The sequence below is a fragment of the Ovis aries genome, chromosome 1, assembly GCF_016772045.2.
Source record: "Ovis aries strain OAR_USU_Benz2616 breed Rambouillet chromosome 1, ARS-UI_Ramb_v3.0, whole genome shotgun sequence".
Classification (NCBI taxonomy): Eukaryota; Metazoa; Chordata; class Mammalia; order Artiodactyla; family Bovidae; genus Ovis; species Ovis aries.
The window spans coordinates 17,111,989-17,133,105 of record NC_056054.1 but is presented as its reverse complement, the minus strand read 5'-3'; the positions used below and the strand labels follow the sequence as shown (position 1 = coordinate 17,133,105).

The window sequence follows — 21,117 nt, the reverse complement described above, 5'->3', positions numbered from 1 at the left end:
GGACTACCATCTGTGGGCTTTCCAAATTCTTTATTTCCTGTCATGATATACTACTACTCAACATAATTCCCAAACAAGAAAATCATTTTAAAGTAAGAGAAGTGAAACAAAGTCTCAGTCATTGCTCTCATCATATATTCTACTATCCAAGAAAAAAAAAAAAACTGCAAAACAGTGGAAAGGCCTATGGAAGATGTAGGTATGATGCCGACCAGGTGACAACATCTTTTGAGGTTCCCTGTTGTCCTATAAGATGATGTCTAAACTTTCAACCAGTGATTGATGCATGCTGTGGTCTCTCTCAGAGCCAGAATATGGGAAAGAAACCAAGAGCTGGAATGGGAATGGCTTTTCAAACCTATATCCCCAAACATGTTTATTGGTAGTTAATTTATTGTATTATTGGTAGTTAATTTATAATTAAGTTTTTAAAGTTAGTATATCCATGTGGATTGAGACTGAAGAAGTAGCAATTACATTAACCATAAATAACCACTGATACTGTTGGGACTTTCAGAAGTTAAGTGTATCAATGAAATAGGAAGTAGGGCACAACCTTTAAAAGAATGATATAACTGTTGAAGATATGACAAAAACTGGTTGAAACTATTAGGGTCAAGATGGCAGAAGATTTAATTTCCCCTGCTGTCTGTGGGGTCGCACAGAGTCGGACACAACTGAAGCGACTTAGCAGCAGCAGCAGCAGCAGACCTTATTATATGCTCACTTCCTTCCAGCCTCATTATATGCTCACTGTAATTAGGTAAGTGATACACCCACAGGTGCCAGACAGTTCCAAGGCCAATCATAAAAGGCCAAAAAGGCATACGGCCCAATTCTGCCCTTCTCCAAAATAGTTGGACTAATCTTCCCATCATTAGCCTATGAAATTACTCAGTCTATAAAAACTAACTATGCCATATTTCTGGACTTCTTGCCTTTTGCGATGGTCCATACTCTGCCTGTGGAGTGTGTTTCTTTCAGAGCCACTCTGGCCTTTTGAGTCGGACCACAATCTACCTATGGAATGTGTATCTCTCTAAATAAATCTACTTCTTACTTATCACTTTGTCTCTCACTGAATTCTTTCTGAGACAAGACAGAAGAACCTGAGCTTCATTAAGTCCTGAGAACACGTGTGTGATCTCGATTAAGACAACGGGTTCAAGCCCCAATCTGAGTTGCGCTGTTTCATCTTCATTTGTATGAGTGACAGTGCATTCTACTCAGTGGAAGCATACTATTCTTCTTGTAGTTTATAAGGCTGAATATAGGTAAAAGGGTTTGGACGGAAGCTGCTTATACAAAGTAGATTGTGACATTGCTCACCAGGACCCTTACTTTTCTAAGCTCTCCCCTGTGCTGCAAGATTGGAAGTCTGAAAATCACATTTCCCAAACTCCGTTGACCGCAGAGTTCCAGTTCTGTTTCTGCAAATCAGAGGCACATGCACACAGCTTGGAAAGCACGGGGGAAAGCGCAGGAAGAGCCACCACGCTCCTCTTGTGCGACTGTAAGCAGACAGGGTAGGGAGTCTCCAGAGAAAGAACCAGGCATGATTTCTTGACATAAGAGAAGACATTTTTGGCTTAACCCATTTTGTGATCTAAACCTGGCCACAATGCTTGTCCCCGAACAGGTCTCAGTAGTTCATGATTTTAAGGGAAGTGAAGAAGTGCAAGAAAAAGCAAAAGCAGTCAAGAAACAATGGTTCAGTGATAAAATTAGCCCTAGTTCCTCCTCAAGGGAAATACATAGCAATCTGATACATGTCTTTGAGTCCGGCAGGAACTAAGGCCCCCACTTAGGTGGAGGACAGAAGGGTGATGTTGACCCTCATGACTTCTATCAACTACAGCCTGGACTCTGGACCTTTGCCCCAGTTCGATGCTGAATTCTCCTTTGCTCAAGCTTCTTCATAAATATGCATGCATCCTTAGCTTAAAACTTCCCCAATTTTGCTGTTTGAGGAGACACTGCTTTGGGAAAGATCCCGGGGTTTTCACTTGCTGCAAATAAATCCTTTCTTCTCCTCATCTATTGACTTGGCTGTGTCTCTTGGCTTGACACCAAGAGCTAAATCCAGTTTCTGGTAACACTATCAGGTAGATGAAAGAGGGAAACTTTTGAAAGAGCTTTGGGAGCGTTCCTGCTAATCTCCTACAAGGGTTGGTTTCCCTGTGGTTTCCGAACTTCTGGATTTATTGAAAGCTAGCAACAGTTCTTGCTGACCTACTCACCCCTACCTCTCCCTTCCAACAGTTCGTAAGCATGTTATTCCCTGTGTTAAATTCTTTCTTGCTTGAAATATCTAGAGTAGATTCTGCTTCCCTGTCTGAATCCTAAGTAAACTTAATGGGTAAAGTGCTAGGCATTTAAGAATTATTAGCTCTTATTAACTATTAATTAGGTCTAAGGGAACAGGAAAATTAAGAAGCATACCTATTTGTCTTCTTACCTCATCAGATTTTCTTTTTTCATTTTCCAGTTCTTTAAGTTGGGCCTTTTGTTGCTGAAGTTTGATTTGTTGCTGAGAACTGGTCATTTCCAATAGACTCTCTTTTTCCTGTAAGATTTTCACTTGCTTCTGTAGCTCATTCATATTCTGATCGAGGAGTTTCCTTAAGGCAATTAATGTATATTAAATCACACAGTGAATTGCAAAGCTTTGCAAAAGAAACTCTTTGACCTAAAATTGTTAGAGTGGGCACAGGGGAATTCTTTTGTTCAGTGAGATAAAGTAGCGGTCCAAAATGGGCAAACATCAAAGAAATCTCCTTTGTGATGGAAGCTTTTCTTAGTTTCCTCTTTTCCGAAAACTACCCTAAGAAGAAATAATTGTCCTTATTTCACAGAGGACGGGAACTCGCCAACAACCAACTCATTGGAAAAGATCCTGATGCTAGGAAAGACTGAAGGCAAAAAGGAGAAGAGGGTGGCACAGGATGAGAAGGTTGGATAGCATCACCAACTCAGTGCATGTGAACTTGGGCAAACTCCAGAAGATAGTGAACGACAGGGAGGCCTGGTATGCTGCAGTCCATGGGGTCACAAAGAGTAGGACACAACTTAGTGACTGAACACCACCACCACCACAGAGGAAGCTGTGGCACTGACAGGCTTAATTAACTTGCTCCAGGTTGCACAGCTACAGTGAGATGGAGGTAGGGCTCTGATTCTGAATTCTATAGCCCTTGTGCTTGTCCACACTGCTTTATGAGTTGAATCCCTTCAATCTCCTTGCTTTAATAAGGGGCTGTCAGTTACAAACACTTGATACTAAGGCACATGAGTTAACACTGCTGTAACATTCTCCTTTACTCTTCAGAAAAAGTCCAAATTCATTTTTGGACTTGTGGGATCTTAGTTCTCCAACCAGGGATTGAACCTGGGTCCTTGGCAGTGAAGGCGTGGAGTTCCAGCCATTGGACCACCAGGGAATTCCCCCAAATTCTTTAATATGACTTGTGAGCTAATTTACCTTTCTAGCTCCATTTTCTTGCCACTTCCTCTACCCCAAAACATTTTGTTCCAGGCAAAATGAAAAATTTTCACTTCCCAAGACAAGTCATCCTCCACATTGATTAATCCCCTGCAACTCCAACCTTGTCCCTAGCCTCCTTTTCCAGGTCTTCCTTTACCTGATATGTTCCACTTAGCTTTCCATAACAACTACTTTACTTTCAACTTACATAGCTTTCTTTGAGGAAGGCTTTCTCGAGCTTCCTGGACCAAATTAGGTGTCCCTGCTATGTGTTACCTAAGCATACTAAATCTCCCTTAGCATAACCCTTCTCATACTTCGTTATAGTTGCACAGTCTTATCTGTCAGGATGGCGGTGGCACTGAGACATGTCTGACTCTTTGTGATCCTGCGGACTGTAGCCCACCAGGCTCCTCTGTCAGCGGAATTTCCCAGGCAAGACTGGAGCGGGCTGCCATTTCTCCATGAGACCTTCCTGGCTCAGGGATCTAACTCACGCCTCCTGCACTGGCAGGTGGATCCTTTACTGCTGAGCCACCAGGGAAGGCCCATGGTCGGGATATCAATTACAAACTATTTTATATCCGCAAACAGTCTAAAAATATTTTATACAAACTATGATATAGCTGTGTAACAAAATGCTATACAACTATTTAATATTCACTTCAGTTCAGTTCAGTCACTTGGTCAATGTCCGACTCTTTGCGACCCCATGAATTGCAGCACACCAGGCCTCCCTGTCCATCACCAAATCCCGAGTTCACTCACACTCACGTCCATCGAGTCGGTGATGCCATCCAGCCATCTCATTCTCTGTTGTCCCCTTTTCCTCCTGCCTCCAATCCCTCCCAGCATCAGAGTCTTTTGAGTCAACTCATCTCATGAGGTGGCCAAAGTCCTGGAGTTTCAGCTTCAGCATCAGTCCTTCCAAAGAACACCCAGGGCTGATCTCCTTTAGAATGGACTGGTTGGATCTCCTTGCAGTCCAAGGGACTCTCAAGAGTCTTCTCCAACACTACACTTCAAAAGTGTCAGTTCTTCAGCGCTCAGCTTTCTTCACAGTCCAACTCTCACATCCATACATGACCACTGGAAACACCATAGCCTTAACTAGATGGACCTTTGTTGGCAAAGTAATGTCTCTGCTTTTCAATATGCTATCTAGGTTGGTCATAACTTTTCTTCCAAGGAGTAAGTGTCTTTTAATTTCATGGCTGCAGTCACCATCTTCAGTGATTTTGGAGCTCCCCCCAAAATAAAGTCTGAGACTGTTTCCACTGTTTCCCCATCTACTTGCCATGAAGTGATGGGACCAGATGCCATGATCTTAGTTTCCTGAATGTTGAGCTTTAAGGCAACTTTTTCACTCTCCTCTTTCATCAAGAGGCTTGAAACCATAAATCCATAACAGAAAAATGGATGGAAAAGCACAATATTTGGATATTAAACACATTTCTATTTAAGCAGTACGTGTCAAAGAGAAATTTTAAAATTACTGTAAATTACATGTATTTTACAAGGCTTCCCAGGCGGCATAGCGGTAAAAAAATCCACCTACCAATGCAGGAGACCCAAGAGAGGAAGGTTCAATCCCTGGGTCAAGAAGATTCCCTGGAGTAGGAAATGGCAACCCATTCCAGTATTCTTGCCTGGAAAATTCTATGGACAGAGGAGCTGGGCGGGCTACAGTTCACAGGGCTGCAAAGAATCAGACACACTGAGCGAGTGAGCACGCACACCTTGTGGCAACTTCCTCGGGTTCTCTTGGACCTGGAGTTGATAGTGTTATTTGTCCCTTAGATGTTTGTTTTCCATTCATTATTTTTGTTCTGCCTCATTGTATGTTTGCCCTAGGGCTTTCTCTAACTTTGTGAGCAGTGCTTTAAAAGGTATACTTATTGTAGTTTATTCAGGAACTAGCTGTATTAAAACAGGAGAAGGGTGTCATCTTGGTAGGAGTGGCAGGGAGACAAGTATTTTTCTATCGGACCTGAGTGAGTTCACTATTCACTCAAACATTCATTTATTCACTTACTCAAACATTCATTTATTTACAACATATTTGTTAAGCACCTACTAAGTGTCCGGCTCTACACTAGAGGTTTCTTTTCTTTTCTGACTGTGCTGAAGAGCAGCATGTGGGATCTGCGTTCCCAGACAAGGGATTGAACCTGCAACCCCTGCAGTGGAAACATGGGGTCCTAACTATTGTACCTCCAGGGAAGTCCTATACTAGAGGTTTCAATTAGAGCTGAAAGTAAAGCTTCTGAGCTTAACAATTTATGGGAATGGCTATATATCTTTTCAGTAGTTAAAACTACCAAGAAGTTTCTTAAGACACATGTTCTGAGTGCCACAGAAGTGCCAATATTTATACTGTCTAAATTTTAAAATTTTACTATTTTTTGTCAATTTTTCCAGCTACATTTTTTATGGAGTAGTAACTGGAAACAGTGTCAGACTTTATTTTTTTGGGCTCCAAAATCACTGCAGATGGTGACTGCAGCCATGAAATTAAAAGACCCTTACTCCTTGGAAGAAAAGTTATGACCAACCTAGATAGCATATTGAAAAGCAGAGACATTACTTTGCCAACGAAGGTCCGCCTAGTCAAGGCTATGGTTTTCCTGTGGTCATGTATGGATGTGAGAGTTGGACTGTGAAGAAAGCTGAGCGCCAAAGAATTGATGCTTTTGAACTGTGGTGTTGGAGAAGACTCTTGAGAGTCCCTTGGACTGCAAGGAGATCCAACCAGTCCATTCTAAAGGAGATCAGCCCTGGGTGTTCTTTGGAAGGACTGATGCTAAAGCTGAAACTCCAGTACTTTGGCCACCTCATGCGAAGAGTTGACTCATTGGAAAAGACTCTGATGCTGGGAGGGATTGGGGGCATGAGGAGAAGGGGACGACAGAGGATGAGATGGCTGGATGGTATCACCGACTCGACAGACATAAAAGTTTGAGTGAACTCCGGGAGTTGGTGATGGACAGGGAGGCCTGGGGTGCTGCAATTCATGGGGTCGCAAAGAGTCAGACATGACTGAGCGACTGAACTGAACTGAACTGAACTGAGCATACATATGACAATATATGCCCATGACTTGAAGTTTAGGGTATGTAAGATCATTTTAGTAAGAATCCTAATAATAATCAAAACCCTTCTAGAAAAAAACATGACAGCTCTTAACTACTATCAGCTTGTTAATGATTAAGATGCCTATAAAGCACTTGGATCTTCTTTAAAGAAAATCAGCTGATAAATACAAAACAGCAACCGCATTCTAATCTGCATTTTGCGCCAATCGTGTCAAGAGCTAGCAAAGCAGATCCCAGAGGATCATATTTCATAGGCAATCCATTCATTCAAGATTTACTGGTGCACCAAGCATGTTCCAGAACAAGAAATAATCCCTGCCCTTGAAAATTCCACACTCTAGTATGAAAGGCAAGCAAGAAAATAAACAATCAGAATATAGTGATACATATATATATATATATATATATGTATATGTATATATACACACACATACATATATATCACCATGTATAGATGTGGGGCTTCCCGGATGGTGCTAGTGGTAAAGAACCCACCTACCAAAGCAGGAGATATAAGAGATACTAGTTCAGTCCCTGGGTTGGGAAGATGCCCTGGAGGAGGGCACGGCAACCCACTCCAGTATTCTTGCCTGGAGGAGCCTGGCAGGCTATGGTCCATAGGGTCACAAAGAGTCGGACACAGTTGAAGCCACTTAGCACGTACACACATATGTGTGTGTGTGTGCATATATGTGTATATATATATATATATATATATATATATATATATATATGTGCAGTTTTGTAGTTGAGTTTACTTCAGTGGGGACACAGAGGAAATGCAGTGGTAAGCTGACATTGCTGTAAACTCAGGGGTGGTTAGCCCACAGAAAAACGACACCTTTGCTCTTCTTACCTCTTCTGTTGTTCTTCCTGATACTGTTGCTTTATTTTAGCTTCATTTTCTATTGCTTCTTTTATCCTTTCCTCTAATTGCTTCTTCTCCAAAATACAAGTGTCTGTTAGATTGACTTTTTGAGCATGTTCTAATTTCTGCTGCAGATCTAAAATCTTAAATGGAAAGAGTTTACAAATAAAGCTTTAAGGGTGACTTATTTTCCAATTAGGGAAATACCATATAGATAGCAAACAGTAGTACTAACATAAAAATCTCATCTGAAGAGTGTGGCTAGATTTATTTTAAAATTAAATTACTTACTTGTTGCAATACGCAATACGTTCACATAATTTAGTGTGTGTGGGTAAACTAAGCTACAAAATCTCCTCTCCGTTCTTATACTATCTTCTTTCCAGTTTTCCTCCACCAAACAGGTAATCACTGGTATTAGTTTCTTGTTCACCCTTCTAGAAATTAATTTATGTTTATATAAATAAATACTGGGGCTTCCCAGGTGACTCAGTGGTAAAGAATCTGCCTGCAATGCAGGAGACACAGGAGACCTGGGTTCGATCCCTGGGTCGGGAAGATCCCCTGGAGGAGGAAATGGTAACCCACTCCAGTATTTTTGCCTGGAAAATCCCATGGACAGAGGAACCAAGAGGGCTACTACAGTCCATGGCACTGCAGAGAGTCGGACATGACTGAAGTGACTGAGCACGCACCTTGCGTCCTGACACACGTGTGCGGTAGAGTTTCCCTAGCTTTTATGCCTAGTAGTAGAAGTGATGGTTGGTTGTATGGTATGTATACATCTTTAACTTAACTAGATACTAATGCCAAATTGCTTTCTGAAGTGTCTATACTAGTTTACTCTTCCAACTGCAGCCAGAATATGTGATCCTGTTGCACAAAATCCAGTACCAATATTTATATTGTCTAAATTTTGAAATTTTACTAATCTTTATCAATTTTGCCAGTTACTTTTTTAATGGATTAATAACATACATATGACAATATGCCCACAACTTGCACATACTCAGAAGTGTTTTACTTACATAACCACCACTTCCGGACCAAGATAAAGAATACTTCCAGCACTATAGATGATTCCCTCATGTCCCCCTCATAAGGATATCCACTATTCTATCACCATAGCTTAGTTTTGTCTATTCTTAAACCTCATATAAATGAAATTACATAGTATGAACTCCTTTGTGCTGGCTTCTTTAGCTCAACATTGAGTTTTTGAGTTTAAGATAGATTGCTATCATCTAATTTTGATGTTTGCTTTACATTTATGTGGTTTGATGAAATGATTTATTTTTTACATAAGATTTGACTCTCAGACAAACCTACCAATAAAATGTGCACGTGTTACATACTACTGCCACCTGGTGTTAGGCAGGCTAAAACGCAGGGGCAACATTTCAAAAGGGTTCATTTCTTAAACCTATCCCTCCAAAAATTACAAACTAAAAATCAATTAAATAGACAATCCAAGGGACAGGAGACTAAGTCCTTTAAAATTTGAAAGTATACAATGAAAGTCATTTAATCTCAGATTTACTGGAACCGTAAGAACAGGTGACATCAAAAGAAGAAAGCACAGGAGAGTGAAAAACCCCTAGAATTTTATCGTTTGCACTGTGTCTATTTCTTAAAATCCTCAGGGAAACAGAATTTCAGTAGTAGTATCCAGGGCATGATATTTATTAAGTGTGAGGATAATTACCTTGTCCTCTGCATCAGCAACTTTAGATTTCTCCTGAGCCAGCATTTCCTGTAGGTTGTTCTGTGATTTAATGCTCTGAGCCTGTTTAAGTACTTCCAGCTCCAGTTCCCTGATTTTCTGCTGACAGTGCTTCCACTCGGCCGTGAGTGAACAGCACATCTTTGAGCTGTCTAACAACTTTTCCTGGGCCTGCTTGAGTTCAATTTTGATCTAGAGGTGGGTAATAAAGACAAGGACAAAAATAAGCATGGGATGAATGTGGATGTGAGCCAGAATAAGCAGCTTTCAAAGAAATATAGTCTCTCCCAAGAGCTGACAAATACCGATGTCATGTGGCTGGTTACCTCTCTGGAGCTGCTGGCAGCTTGACAAAGGAATTTCCCTAAGAGTTTCTATACATGCGTGGTCTAAATAGTTTCCATCCTTTTTTTCCCCCCAGTCTACTCCAAGCTGGCTTTCAATCCTACTACTTCATGAAGCTATTTTTGCCAAGGGCACTACTGCCTCTCCCATTGCCAGAACTTAAGTCCAGTGGGCAACTGACCTGTTAGTAGCAGTTCCTTCCTCCTTCTCAGAAAGGTCTCCTCTCTTAGTCTGTGATACCCACCTCTCCCGGTTTTCATTTACCACTGCTGTTGCTTCTTGGCTTCTTCTTAGACTATTCTAGTGAACTCAGCTTCTAAATACTAGTGGACTGTTCCCACGCATTCTCTCTCTAGATTCATTCTCAGGATCTAAAAATACCACATTTACGCCAATATATGCCAAAGTGGAACACCTGGATTCTGCCCATATCTCCAAAACTATCCTTCTCTTAGTCTTCCTGATTTTAGTAAAGGATGCCGCCACCCAAACTTTTGCTCAGGCTACTGACCCGAGAGCCGTCCTTGAGCCCTCCTTTCCCGCCGTCCTAAGTCTGTTCAGCACGTGCCGTCACTCTACTCCTAGACACAGCTCGTGTCCCTTTCTGTCACCTGTGTCAGCACCTCTGCTAGACCATCGTCACCTCCAGCCTGGACCATAGCAATAGCACTGGTTGCACCACTTCCATTTTCAGTCCCTTCTCATCTGCTATCCACACTGCAGCCAGTGTTCTTTTAAAACCATAAACTGAACTGCACTTTCTGAGCGGTATGTGCATGTGTGCCCTTTGCTTCAGGATGTCTGACTCTCTGCAACCCCATGGACGGTAGCCTGCCAGGCTCCTCTGTCCATGGGATTCTCCAGGCAGGAATACTGGAGTGGGTTGCCACTCCCTTCTCCAGGGAATCTTCCTGACCCAGGGATCGAACCCATGTCTCCTGCACTGCAGGCAGATTCTTTATTTCTCAGCCACTGGGGAAGCCTTCTGAGTGGTACATTTCACAATAAAATGGTTTAAAAGCAACACATTTGCATTCTGGTTCCTTAGCCAGTCTTATAAGTATGCCTAATATTAGCCAGAGGCCCAGAGTTCAAACATCTCTGAGTGGATTTTTAAAAGTTCTAAGTTTGCAAAGCTGAGCTTTCAAAGTGCCCCAAACTGAAGAAAGGGAAAGACAGAAATAGGCCTGGTACTAAATTCCGACTCTGCAATTTGTCAGCTTTGCCACCTTGAACAATTTTCTCATCTATAAAATGCTGACCCTTCAGGACTGGGAGGTTTATAATAGATAAAGTGGACAAACTGACACTATAAGGTAGCTGGCTATTGCATATAACTCTGCTTAAGTGCCTGACCTAAGGCATCGGCCCAAAGACTGAAGTCTCATCAATGAAATGGCCAAAATTTTACCCTACCATGAAGGAGATTCAAAACAACAAAAAATACCTTCTGCTTTTATCAAGTTATCATTTACCCATCCCTGAAGGACTTGTTCATTAATCAACAAATACTGATATTTACAGAGTGCCAACCATATTTAAGATGTTATGATCTGTTGTTTTGGTCATTGTACCTTGACAAAGATGTAGTCAGAGCGGACAATTAAAATGATCTAACAGAGGTGTTTGAAGGGAAAGGAAAAAGGTTGTCTTGAAATGTGAGAAAGGTTTGAAATTTAATTTAAAACTGCGAAGGCTTGAGAGAATATGATATTTAATATTCAAAAAACTGTGAATGAAGAGGATAGGGAAGAAGTATATCCAGAAAATCCTGGAATTCTAGACCTCTCTAGAAGGGCTTTCCTAGAAGTTTGAGATAAATGACTATTTGTTTTCTTCTATATCTCCCCTACTAGACTGTGAGCTCCTAAAAAGTAGGGACCTTTCTTAATCCATTTTTATGTCACCTTTTAAATAAGGCCATTGATCCTGCCATACCAGGGTGGCAAGCTTTTCGTATAAAGGACCAGACAGTAAATATTTTAGCCTCTGTGGGCCACATGGTCTCTTGTCAGAACTACTCATATCCGCTGTTGTAGTGAAAAGGCAGCCATCAATAATATGTGAAAGGACAGGTGTGGCTGTGTGCCAATAAAACTTTATTTACAGAAATAAAAGGCAAGTCAAATCCTGCCTATGGATTTTACCTATAGGCCAAAGTTTGCTGACCCCTGCACCAGGGGATAAGAATTGTGTCCATTTTGCCTATCATTAAATCCTCAGTATTGACGAGATGGCCTGTCTTGTGTTAAGACTGATGCTCAATAAACATTTGTTGAATGTTGAACTCCAGAATCTTAAATAGGGGCTTACAGAAACTAGGTCCCTAATATATGTTTACAGAATTGAACCATAATTAAAAGGAAATACCATTTTACATGGTGTTTCAGTCTGAACATTTTGTAGTTCATAACATTTAGATGAATCTGTGGGTGGCAGTTCTATACAGATTATTGAGTTTGGGGGATGTTCCTCTAACTTTTTGATACACTCACGTCAAGAAGAACAATTTTGCTTTCTCATGGTTTGTACCTTGGAGCAGTTGATATTTGGTTCAACCAGTAATAATGAATGTACCTAGGGACTTCCCTGAAGGTCCAGTGGTTAAGACTTTGCCTTCCAACGCAGGGAGTACAGGTTCGATCTCTGGTCAAGGAGCTAAGATCCTACATGCTTGGGGCCAAAAAAACCAAAACATAAAATAGAAGCAGTACTGTAACAAATTCAATAAAGGCATTTTAAATGGTCCACATAAAAATAATCTTTTAAAAAATGAATGCACCTACTAGGAATAAATATGTCCAGACAGAGAACCAGGGAAGTGCTACCAGAGACTTGGCTCAGGTCATCGAAACTATTAAGTGCTCAATGTCCTAGGTAATGATTTCAAAAACCTTAAACATTTTTTCACATTTACAGCACATACAACCTTTCAGCAGCAGAGACACAACGGAAGTGTGCACCTACTTGGTAAAGAGAAGCTGAAGGATGGAGCCACCAGATCGCTGACGCCGTCTACCCATCTGGGGGCTCAACCATGAATTACCAAGTTGCAGAAGTTAGATTCCTGCATTCCTGCGGTCAGTTGAGCAGTTGAGACCCTTAAATGAAGGCTACCCCCACTGGAATTACCTTAATGCTTTCTTCCTGAAGTAAGCTATTATGTTGCTTCAAGTCCAGGTTCTTTCCTCGCTCATATCGAAGCTCTTTTTCTGCTGAGCTGCATAGAGTCTGGAGCCGGTGCAAATTCTGGTGAAGCTGTTGTACCTCCTCTTGCTGCTGGTATTTCGGTTTTTCTCCAGATGATGGATACTAAAAGAAACGTTTTACCAGGGAAACATGGACAATTTGAAAGAATGTTGGTAAAACGTGGGTTCCAGCCATCAGAATGTTATTAGTCACACTTAAATGTTTTTGGAGTTAGCTTCACTATAACCAATTACTCTTTTTACATGTATGGCTAGTTTTACATGTTCATATAATTAACTCATACTAGAGTGAAAATATTGAAGAAGTTATGTGATCAAAAGCAATTAAGCATAGAAAAGTAACGTTCTTATTTTTCACATTAATGAAGGGGAACAGAAGTGTGGACGGTTTTAGAGCAAAACATGCCTTAAACAGGGAGTACAGGGCTTCCCTGGTGGCTCAGAAGTAAAGAATCTGCCTGCCACTGCAGGAGACACAGGTTCGACCTCTGATTTGAGAGGATCCCACATGCCTGGAGCACCTAAGTCTGTGCACCAGAGCTATTGAGCCTGTGCTCTAGAGCCCAGGAGCCACAACTACTGAAGCCCACACACCCTACAGCCCATGTTCCTCAACAAGAGAAGCCACTGCAATGAGCAACCCGCACACCACAACTAGAGTGTATCCCCCACTTGCCACAACTAGAGAAAAAGCCCTCACAGCAACGAAGACCCAACACAGTCAAAAATAAACAAGTAAATAAAATTTAAAATTCAGGGAGTTCAAACCATCAATATATGGAGGAGTGTGACTGTGTGTGTGGAAGCTGTGTGTGTGCACGTGCCCATGTGTGCATGTGTGTAGTGTCTGTTGGTAAAGGGGAAGAGGACATTTAGCAAGAGATAGATACTAAATTCCTAGACTTCCTCATCGCTTTCCTTTTACTCTGTGATTCTCCTTCAGTTACTTTTGAACAACACACTTTCCTGCCAGGCCTCTCTAGCACAATAAAACTCATGACCAAAGGAGGAATTATTTAGATTTTCTGAAAGGTAGGCACATATAGGCGTGCTGAGTAGATAAAGAAGTCAACCTTACTCAGCTCAATAGATAAGATACTATCTGTTTCCTGAGTCCTGGTCCAGTGTGCTTCCAGGTCAAGACTTTCTGAAAAGGTCACATCATTATTCTAGTTTATCTTGCTATAACAGAATTGCCGCAGTGAATTCCCCAAGTCCTGTTAGCCTTTTGGTTCTGGTCTTGGGTTAGTCAAAAAGTCAGTCTGGATCCAACTTGTTTGTCTTAGAGCTACAAGTGTCTAAGGTCCCTAGTTAGCTTGCTCTGGATAAATGCACTGTTATCTAAACATGTTCAAGTGATATTTATTCATTGTTATAGAAGAATAACTGATGGACATTCTAATTTTATCCAGTAGTTTAGAAGATTTGGTTTAATGTAAATGTATCCCCATGACTCAGATCTGTTCTAGGGGAGCTATTACATTAAAGTTTTGGAGAAGCAAGCCTAAGGGTCAATTCCAGATAAATTCACCGCAATAATCTAAGAGAGGGGTTTCCTTGGTGGCTCAGATGGTAAAGAATCTGCCTGCAATGCAGGAGACCCAGGTTTGAACCTTGGGTCAGGAAGATCTCCTGGAAAAGGGAATGGCTAACCACTCCAGTTGGAGAAGGCAATGGCACCCCACTACAGTACTCTTGCCTGGAAAATCCCATGGGAGGAGGAGCCTGGTAGGCTGCAGTCCATGGGTCGCTAAGACTTGGACATGACTGAGCGACTTCACTTTCACTTTTCACTTTCATGCATTGGAGAAGGAAATGGCAACCCACTCCAGTGTTCTTGCCTGGAGAATCCCAGGGATGGGGGAGCCTGGTGGGCTGCAGTCTATGGGGTTGCACAGAGTTGGACACGACTGAAGCAACTTAGCAGCAGCAGCAACCACTCCAGTATTCTTTTTTTTTTTTTCTGTTCCAATATTCTTGCCTGAAAAATTCCATGGACAGAGGAGCCTGACAGGCTACAGTCCATGGGATCGAAGTCAGACATGACTGAGTGACTAATACTTTCATTTTCAGTCTAAGACAGACACCTTGGGAAGGCTTTTGGGAGCTAGCTTGCCAGCCTTCCTTAGAAAATTAGCTTGACGTGAGAACTATGTGCTTTCTGTGAGTCTGTCAGCAAGAGGAAGCAGATGACAAAACAGTTATAAGGTCAGGCTGTAACGGAGACAGACCCAGGTTTCATCACAAAGTGTCATACCAGGCGAATTATTTAACCTCTCTAAAGCCTCCGTTTTTTCATCTATAAAGTGGCAACAATAACATTCCTGCCTCATTGTATTCCTTAATATACACAGAGTATTAAGTGCAGTGCCTAGGGCATAGTGAAAAATGTGAAACTACATATTAAATCTATAAAATTAAGACAATTAACAGTGGTTCAAATGTGTTTCAAGAATAGTGGGAAAGTAATATCTAGAACTCAGCTATTGCAACCTCACCTGGAATACTGTTGAACGACAGAAATTAAGCCCTAAAGGTCATCAGGAACCACAAATGATGTCACAAAAGACATATGAGCAATACAGCTCACATACTTACTCATAATAGGAACTCTCACAATTTTTTTTTTACTATGTATTTGCCTTTTATAAGCATTCTTTAAAGTTTCGGTCTTTATAGCTACCTAAATTTGCACGTTATGAGATTAATAAGATGCAGCACACATGGAAAGTAGCAAAGTACCAGCACCATAATCTTGCAACATCAGTGAAGTCTAAAGACTACACACACACCCCGACACACACAAGGACTAAAAAGTAGAATGATCTATAGCTATCAGATGATCAAAGAGCTATACACACAGAAAGAGGGTCTGAAACTATCACTGCACAGTGCACTGTAGACAAAAATCCAACTAAAATGTATTTTCTGGGACTTTACCAGTATCAGTGGATAAGACTCCATGCTCCCAATACAGGGGGCCCGGGTTCGATCCCTGGTTAGGGAACTAAGATCCCACATATTGCAACTAGAGAGGCTGCATGCTGCAATGAAAATGAGTGCAGGCAAACACAAAAAAATAATAAAAATGAAATACATTTAAAAAAATGCATTTTCGTCCTTGCTTGCTTAAAGGAGTAAATAAAATATTATGTGTGTGAATGTTATGGGAAATGTGAATTTTAAAACACAAATATGTTATTTTTTTTCCCCATGAGGCCCGTGTCTACCTCGTTTACTGCTGCGTGTACCTTAACACAGGCCCTGGCACATCACAGATACTCAGTTAATACTGGTTGAATAAATGAATAAGAATAACTTATACTTCTTTTAATAATCCAGATTCACTGTTATGGAAGAAAATTACTGTTTCTGTGGCTATGCGGTATATAGATTTGTTCATTCACAAAAAGGCTATTTTCCCAGATTTCTCATAGAATTTTTATATATTTAATAGTTTTTTCACACACACACCCACCAAGTATTGAGAAAAGATTTTTCAAGTAATGGGAAAGGGTAAATTAGAGAAAATTAATAAATTAACCTTCATGGCAAATAGATGGGGAAACAATGGAAACAGTGACAGACTTTATTTTTTAGGGGGCCACAAAATCACTGCAGATGGTGACTGCAGCCATGAGATTAAAAGACACTTGCTCCTTGGAAGAAAAGCTATGACAAACCTAGAAAGCATATTAAAAAGCAGAGATGTTACTTTACCAACAAAGGCGCGTCTAGTTAAAGCTATGGTTTATCCAGTAGTCATGTATGGATGTGAGAATTGGACCATAAAGAAGGCTGAGTGCCGAAGGATTGATGCTTTTGAACTGTGGTGTTGGAGAACTCTTGAGAGTCCCTTGGACTGCAAGGAGATCCAACCAGTCCATCCTAAAGGAAATCAGTCCTGAATATTCACTGGAAGGACTGATGCTGAAGCTGAAACTCCAATACTTTGGTCACTTGATGCGAAAAACTGACTCGTTGGAAAAGACCCTGATGCTGGGAAAGACTGAAGGTGGGAGAAGGGGGCAACAGAGGATGGGATGGTTGGATGGCCTCACCTACTCAATGGACATGAGTTTGAGCAAGCTCTGGGAGTTGGTGATGGACAGGGAAGCCTGGTGTGCTGCAGTCCATGGGGTCGCAAAGAGTCAGACACAACTGAAAGTGAAAGTGAAGTCGCTCAGTCGTGTCTGACTCTTAGCGACCCCGTGGACTGTGGCCCACCAGGCTTCTCCATCCATGGGATTTTCCAGGCAAGAGTGCTGGAGTGGGGTGCCATTGCCTTGACACAACTGAACTGAATTGAATAAATTAGCCAACGTGTTAGTTCTCATACTCTAGATTTTATTATTCTATAAGTTCACTGATCATTTTAAGCTCATAAGTCAACTTTAATCATCGTTTGTGACCACAGTGTTCAGCCTCCGCTCAAGCCTCCTACACTGGCCCACTGCCTGATAAAAGGATGGTCTGGGTATGAAAATTCAACCTCTTTTTGACTATGTGATGTCATACTTCCGTTTGGTCTTCTGAACAAATCCAGAGACTTCCTTCTCATTCAAATGTATCTGAATCTCCTTTTCAGGTATACATTTTCCTTGTTTACTATGACTTGACTATTTCTCACTCTATAGCCAAACCTCTTTTCAAGTATATTTTTGACTTCTTTTATTAATACTCTTCCTTGTTTTCTTGGACTTCCCTGGTGGCTCAGACAGTAAAGTGTCTGCCTAATGCAGGAGACCTGGGTTCAATCCCTGGGGCAGGAAGATCTCCTGGAAAAGGAAATGGCAACCCACTCCAGTATTCTTGCCTGGGAAATCCCATGGATGGAGAAGTCTGGCAGGCTACAGTCCATGGGGTCGCAAAGAATCGGACACGACTGAGCGACTTCACTTTCCTACTTTCACTTTCTTTCTTTCTTGGTTTCTAAATGTATATTGAATCACTCCTCAAAAGTATATTATCAGTTTTTTGAAGTTGCTTTACTTATGAGTTGGTTTACTTATGAGATTCTCCCTCTGTGGATCTCAAAATAATTCCCACAAAGGTGTGTGTAGGGAAATCTTAATTTGTACAAGAGGGAATCAGTAGAACTGAGGTAAAAGAATTGAGGTATAGTCACTCCTTTTATGTCTCCTGCAAGAAGACTGCTAATAAATAGCAATTGTTTATTGTTCAGTTGCTCAGTCATGTCCGACTCTTTGCAACCCCATGGGCTGCAGCACACCAGGCTTCCCTGTCCTTCACTATCTCCCAGAGTCTGCTCAAATTCATGTCCACGGAGTCAGTGATGCCATCCAACCATCGCATCCTCTGTCGCCCCCTTCTCCTCCTGCCCTCAATCTTTTCCAGCATAAGGTCTTTTCCAACGAGTTGGCTCTTCACATCGGCAGCCAATTATTGGAACTTCAGCGTCAGCACCAGTCTTTCCAATGAATATTCAGGGTTGGTTTCCTTTAGGATTGACTGGTTTTGTCTCCTTGCTGTTCAAGGGACTCTCAAGAGTCTTCTCTAGCACGAAAGTTCGAAAGGATCAATTCTTTGGCACTCAGCCTTCTTTATAGTCCAACTCTCACATCCACGTATGACTACTGGAAAAACCATAGCTTTGACTATGTGGACCTTTGTTGGCAAAGTGATGTCTCTTCTTTTAATACACTGTCTAGGTTTGTCATAGCTTTTCTTCCAAGGAGCAAGCATCTTTTGATTTCAGGGCTGCAGTCATCATCCACAGTGAATTTGGAGCCTGAGAAAATAGTCTGTGACTGTTCTGACTGTTTCCCCATCTATTTGCCATGAAGTAATGGGACCGGATGCCATGATCTTAGTTTTTTGAATGCTGAGTTTTAAGCCAGCTTTTTCACTCTCCTCTTTAAGTAGCTACAGCCACATTTTAAAGAATTCCAAGTCTGTGGCCTTTTCCCCACCAAAACAATGTATTTTGTATATCAAGCGAGGTACCAGGAACACAAAATGTGGCACAAATCCTGCTGTCCCCTATTCCACCTGCCCAGTGCCGACAATGACAATCAATCAGCATTCTTTCCTGCTGAGAATTCCTGAGCCTAAGAACCCTTTATAATAAAATGCATGAACGAATGGGCTCAGCTGAGATTTTGATGGCTATTTATTAACATTCGGGGTATGGTTATGATATTGCTCAACAGATATATGCTAACTGTGATATTAAAAATTAAACCTCTATCTACAGCTGATCAGAGGAAATGGAGCCAGTCAGGCCTCATGTTTATCATACCTACCTGGGCACTACTGTCTTCTGTGGTATCCTCAGAGCTCTGAGACTGAAGGAGGCTCTGATTCATAAGGCTCAGCTCTTCTCTGAGCCTCATAACTTCCTCAGGCTGCAGGGTCAACTGCTGTTCTTCACCTCTCGTTTCTTGCTTCTGCTGTGAGTCCTCCTCCTTCCGTCCCTCTCTTGGAAAAGTGCCCTCCTTTACTGCCTTCTCTGGAATTTCCTTCTGCTTATTTTCTCCTAGTTCGGGACTTAGCATAAATATAATAATAAAAAAACCTATCAAAATGCTCCTTATAGTAGCAGAATATGGAGGAAAAATATGTACCAGTGAAGAAAGTGCTGCAAGCAAGATTTTTGACCTGAATTCTACAGCGGAGCAGTTGTCTTATGCTTGGAAATAAACTTTAAAAACAAATCAGTCGTGTCTTTTTTACTCAAATGCAGGGAAATGACCCATCATAGGTTTTTGTCTACTGCTGCTGCTGCTGCTAAGTTGCTTCAGTTGTGTCTGACTCTGTGCGACCCCCTAGACGGCAGCACACCAGGCTCCCCCGTCCCTGGGATTCTCCAGGCAAGAACACTGGAGTGGGTTGCCATTTCCTTCTCCAATGAATGAAAGCGAAAAGTGAAAGTGAAGTCGCTCAGTTGTGTCCAACTCTTAGCGACCCATGGACTGCAGCCCACCAGGCTCCTCCATCCATGGGATTTTCCAGGCAAGAGGACTGGAGTGGGGTGCCATTGCCTTCTCCAGGTTTTTGTCTACAGGTGTAGACAAGTAAGCAGTTTAGTGAATTTTTTACTTTTTCAACTTTTAGTATGGCATTGGGCAGATATAACTCATAAAGATTTTTTTTTTAATCACTCATAAGCACCAGGCACTTTGGCAGGCATTAGGGTTACAACAGGACAAAATCCTGTCCCTAAGGAGCTTACAATTTAGTGAGAAATAAGGATAAGTTAACAAGTGATTATATTAAGCTAGTAATAAGTAATTGGAGGCCAGATGGATGAGTTGGCACAAGCTAGGCAAATGTAAAGGTAGGGATGTGTGCATACTTGCCTGTGTGTATGTACATGTTGAAGATGGGGGATGTTGGAAGACTTCATAAATAAGACAGGTAAAAGCCCAGAGGCAAAAGAGAGAGTGTGCCTTAGGAAGATTATTTGGAATCTGTGTGTCAGAAAAGTCAGTTGAGAGATTGCTGTGATCTGCCTACTAACCAAGAGTGACTAGAATAGGATGTCGGGGATGAAAAGGCAGAATGGATCCTAGAGAGATATTCAGAAGACAGTATTGATAAAATCAGTCATTTATTGGGTGTGGCAGGTGAGGGAGAAAAGGGAACAATGAGTGACACCTGGATTTCTGACGGAAACAAATGAGCAAGTGGATGGTGGCCCAAGAAGACAGAACGCAGGTATACACTGGAGAGATGCCTGGGGTGAAGATACAGATACAGAGGAATGTGAGCAGAAAGCTTGGGATTAATGAGCCAAGGAGAAGGGAGAAAGTAAGAGGAAGAGGATCAATCTGGTCAGAAGCCTAAAGACTTGTGCGGAACAAGCAGAGGAAAGGGGCCTGAAGAGCAAGCTCAGAAGCCCGAGCAGGGGGAGGAAAACCAAAGGCTGTGAGCCACGGAAGCCAAGGGAGGGAACATACCTTCCATGGTTAGACAGTGTGAATGAAAAGTGAACACAAACAAGTCCATTTTGTTTTTTTTCCATGAATCTTAAATTTGTTTCCGGTACCTTGGGGTCTAGCACAAGATGCTTCACAAGTTATAGTTGGTGCTCAGATTCTCTAAGAAGGCAATTTGGCAGTACGTCAAGAGCCATAAAAATGTTCAGATCTTTTGACTGAATAATAGCATACCAGTGAATTTACTGGTGTAAAATAGTTGGCAAGAAGAAAAAAGCTGAATATATAATAACGCTCATAACCACAGCATTTAAAACAGTGATTAAGTGGAGACACAGAAATGGCTAAGACGATTAAAGATAAACCAACTTGAAAGTGGTGTGTAGACTATTCATCAACATTAAATACTTAATAAACTTGTGGAACAATGAATAATATATATGTATTGTGTGTAAACATCATACATATGGGAAAGGTATACATAGAAAAAAA

At 41.5% G+C, this 21,117-nt stretch overlaps 1 protein-coding gene across 12 annotated transcripts in view; it reads right to left on the bottom strand.

Annotated features, from left to right (window-relative positions):
- CCDC30 (coiled-coil domain containing 30) overlaps positions 1–21,117 on the bottom strand; it is a 136,970-nt gene that overhangs the window by 27,233 nt on the left and 88,620 nt on the right. For 7 of the 12 annotated variants that reach the window (XM_027968539.3, XM_042246625.2, XM_042246619.2 and 4 more), the window contains 5 exons: positions 18,991–19,234; positions 12,648–12,827; positions 9,153–9,362; positions 7,436–7,590; positions 2,459–2,621 (listed from right to left, as the gene is read on the bottom strand). In XM_027968539.3, coding sequence (XP_027824340.1) covers positions 2,459–2,621; positions 7,436–7,590; positions 9,153–9,362; positions 12,648–12,827; positions 18,991–19,234 — 952 coding nt within the window. The remainder of the gene's footprint in view (positions 1–2,458; positions 2,622–7,435; positions 7,591–9,152; positions 9,363–12,647; positions 12,828–18,990; positions 19,235–21,117) is intronic. The other 5 variants (XM_060398442.1, XM_060398471.1, XM_042246646.2 and 2 more) reach the window with 3 other exon arrangements.